At 36.1% G+C, this 3539-nt stretch overlaps 1 protein-coding gene across 1 annotated transcript in view; it reads left to right on the top strand.

Annotated features, from left to right (window-relative positions):
* The first annotated feature begins 2510 nt into the window (after positions 1-2510).
* Positions 2511-3539, top strand: part of LOC136836534 (cuticle protein CP575-like) — a 2596-nt gene continuing 1567 nt past the window's right edge. Inside the window, exons 1-2 of the mRNA XM_067100961.1 lie at positions 2511-2558; positions 3526-3539. The exon at positions 3526-3539 is cut by the window's right edge and continues 111 nt beyond it. Of these exons, the coding sequence (XP_066957062.1) occupies positions 2547-2558; positions 3526-3539 (26 nt within the window). The 5' untranslated portion in view covers positions 2511-2546. The remainder of the gene's footprint in view (positions 2559-3525) is intronic.

The following is a 3539-nucleotide window of genomic DNA, read 5'->3' as shown; positions in this document are numbered from 1 at the left end:
AGCACGATTATGGCGAACTTTAACCTTGAATCAAATAAAAACTATCAAGGCTAGAGGGCTGCAATTTAGTATATTTGATGATTGGAGAGTGACTGATCTATATACCAATTTGCATCCCTCTAGCCTCAGTAGTTTTTAAGTTTTGAGGGTGGACAGAAAAAGTGCGGACAGAAAAGTGCGAGCAGAATAAAGTGCGGACAGAATAAAGTGCGGACGGACAGACAAAACCGGCACAATAGTTTTCTTTTACAGAAAACTAAAAAGTGCGCCAGGTTTCTGTTATCAAAGTGTAATTCATGATCCAAAACTGCATTCTGTAATCCTTGATTACTGAATACTAATTTCCACATTTATAGAAAAAAAACTAAATATAAAACGGGTGTTTATGATGATGAAATACAAGCCTTTTTCTTCTGTGTAGTGCTAGACATATTGCTAAATTCCTCACCGAAATGTGTGTAATAGTTTTACTCTTTGGTATATGTTGTTTGTTTTCTTTTAATTTTTTTTTTTCTTTCCAGATTACTGGGCACAAACACCAGTGGAGAATCTGAAGACTAGCCACGTTCTTGATATATTGCTGAAGATACAGCGAGAATCCTTAAGCTTTTGCGAGGATTACTGTTTCTCTAGCAACACCTCAAGAATTACACTCAAGTAAAAGGGTCTTGTTTCATTCTCATCTTTAAAGACCGTTGCTGTTCTATATATTCGTCACTGGTGTTTATGCCCAGTAATCTAGGAGACTTAACCAAAATCATTGCAAAAACTTTACGTTAAGAATTTTGGCAGGCATTAAGTCATAATCGCCTTAGAATCTCATATAACGTACATTTTTCCTCGCCATGCAATTTTGAAAGACTGCAATATCTGCAAAAATACAAAACTGAGAAAAATATCAGATACTGCAGTTTTCCCTTGCCTAACTACTGATTTTGCAGATACTGCAAATAGGACCCACCTAAATACTCGTGGAAAGCATTGAAGAATCATTCTGAAACTGCAGTAACTTGTGTATTAGAGTTTCACGAGCCCAGTAGGTGGCATATCTCAGTCTCGAAAGTTTTGCAGATACTGCAGTTTTCCATTTTAGGGCAGAATTGTGTTCCGCGGTGGCACCTTTCTCCAAAACCTACCCTTTTATCTCTCCTTTCCTCGAGATGGACCAGATGATAAGTGGCAGGTAAGGGCCGGCCTTCTAGAGGTCCAGAGAATCGTATCCTAAAAGGAATGAGAAAGGGTGTGGTTACGACATTCCCTAGGAATTCTACAGTAGGTCGTTTACTGTGCCCGTATCTTACTAAGTTTCTAGCTGAACGCTTTCACAGCTGTGAAGAATGTTTTAATCTTTAGGTTCAAATTCTTCAAATGGATCTGAGAACATTTTCTGCTTTTCATTTATTGTCCGTACGGTGATATCTTACTAAGTTTCTAGCTGAACGCTTTGACAGCTATAAAGAATAGTTTTAGTCATTAGGTTCAAATTATTGAAACGGATTTGAGAACACTTTCGACAAATAGATCTGAGAACGTTTTCTACTTTTCATTTATTGTCCGTACGGTGATATCTTACTAAGTTTCTAGCTGAATGCTTTGACAGCTATAAAGAATGGTTTTAGTCATTAGGTTCAAATTATTCAAACTGGTTCGAGAACATTTTCGACTTCCTGTTTATTGTTTGTATGGTGATGGACAAATTGCATGATTTTTCCACACTGCTTTGTCAAAACCTATATTCCTTTTCCTCTTTGGATTCGATTTCGAGCTAATGCTGAAAGTTGGTTTTTACTAAAAAAATAAAAATTTATTTTTCTATACAGATTTTTTGTAAGATATATGGTTGTTAAGTACAGAGACCCACAATAATAAAACTATCACTTTATTTAAAATTTTCTAGATTATTGCTCAGAATATCTTGTCTATTTCGTTATTTCGGGTAAGACTCCATTTAAAGGTACAATGTACCATGCCTTCGTTTTCAGAAACGTCGATAATATATTGGCTTGAATAGTACTTGCTACTGGGAAAAAAATTTACAGCCAAGTTACTATTAAACGTTTAACACCATTTCCATTATTGTGTATGCAAATTAAGTTTCAGTCAAGAGGAACATGATCTGATGACAGTGCACTTGACAAGACGTCTATATTTCCAAAAATCTCTCTCTCTCTCTCTCTCTCTCTCTCTCTCTCTCTCTCTCTCTCTCTCTCTCTCCAAGACAGTCGTCAATCCTAAGTTCATAGAGATCTCAAGTTTATGATACCTTCAAAGTCCTTCACCTATGTTGCGCTGCCCTTCGCTTGACCATAAACAAAACACGAACAGCATTCTAACGCTTAGACACTCTCTCTCTCTCTCTCTCTCTCTCTCTCTCTCTCTCTCTCTCTCTCTCTCTCTTTTTAACAGACAGGGGAGAGTACCTGTCAGAACAGGGATGGGGAAAGAAGGTCACCACAGAAAGGCGGGGTTTAAAACCGTAGTATATATATAAGAGCCATCTGAGCATGCGTGGCAGGTCAGTCGCTACGAAGCTACACTCATCCACCATGAAGCTCGCAGTACGTTGATTCTTTAACGAACGTTTCTGTATTGGAAACGTTCATGCAAACGTTCATTTAGAACTGTCTGCGATCTGTGCAGAGAGGATAATTTCCTTGTATTTAAATTACTGTACTTTCTGCGTAAGCACAGACTCTTTAAATAAGTTATTTTGGAAACGTTCGCGCTAACTTTTACTTGGAAACGTTTGCGCTAACTTGTACTTGGAAACATTCGCGGTAACTTTTACTTGGAAACGTTCGGTCTAACTTTTACTTGGAAACGTTTACGCTAACTTGTACTTGGAAACGCGCTAACTTGTACTTGGAAACGTTCGAGCTAACTTTTACTTGGAAACGTTTGTAGATTGCAAGAATAATTTGGTTATTTAAGAAACATTTGAGCTTAGATTCGAGATTGGAAATAGATACTGTTCACATTATAAGATAAAAACGTTTTTATGAAACTACAGCTCAGTGAACGTTTGGGCCCTTACCTATGAAAAAGTGTCCAATTTTTTAAAACTGTTGTATCAGTTCAACGTAAGGAAAAATACATACTGAGGACTTATCTAAAGAAAAAGTCCATTTTTACCACTTCATACCAATTTAGATTGAAGAAAAATATATCTATTTCTTCTTTCCAAAAGAAAATTATGACATAATACATCACAGAGTACCACAGCAACAAATATGTTCAGATAAATATTACATACGACGCCTTTATTCAGACCGTAATAAATGTAATGACCAGAAATTTTAATTTAAAGACTTTCATGACCGTAATATCTATATCCATATGTGTATATATATATATATATATATATATATATATATATATATATATATATATATATATATATAGAGAGAGAGAGAGAGAGAGAGAGAGAGAGAGAGAGAGAGAGAGAGAGAGAGAGAGAGCTACTGCAGGAGGCTCATAAGAATGAAGAGTCTGAGACAATCTATTAACTGAATATTTCTTCTCCAGATTATTTTCTTGTG

This window comes from Macrobrachium rosenbergii, chromosome 56 (assembly GCF_040412425.1).
Source record: "Macrobrachium rosenbergii isolate ZJJX-2024 chromosome 56, ASM4041242v1, whole genome shotgun sequence".
NCBI classification, from domain to species: Eukaryota; Metazoa; Arthropoda; class Malacostraca; order Decapoda; family Palaemonidae; genus Macrobrachium; species Macrobrachium rosenbergii.
Note: the sequence above shows the minus strand (reverse complement) of the source record. Positions and strands in the feature narration are given on the sequence as shown.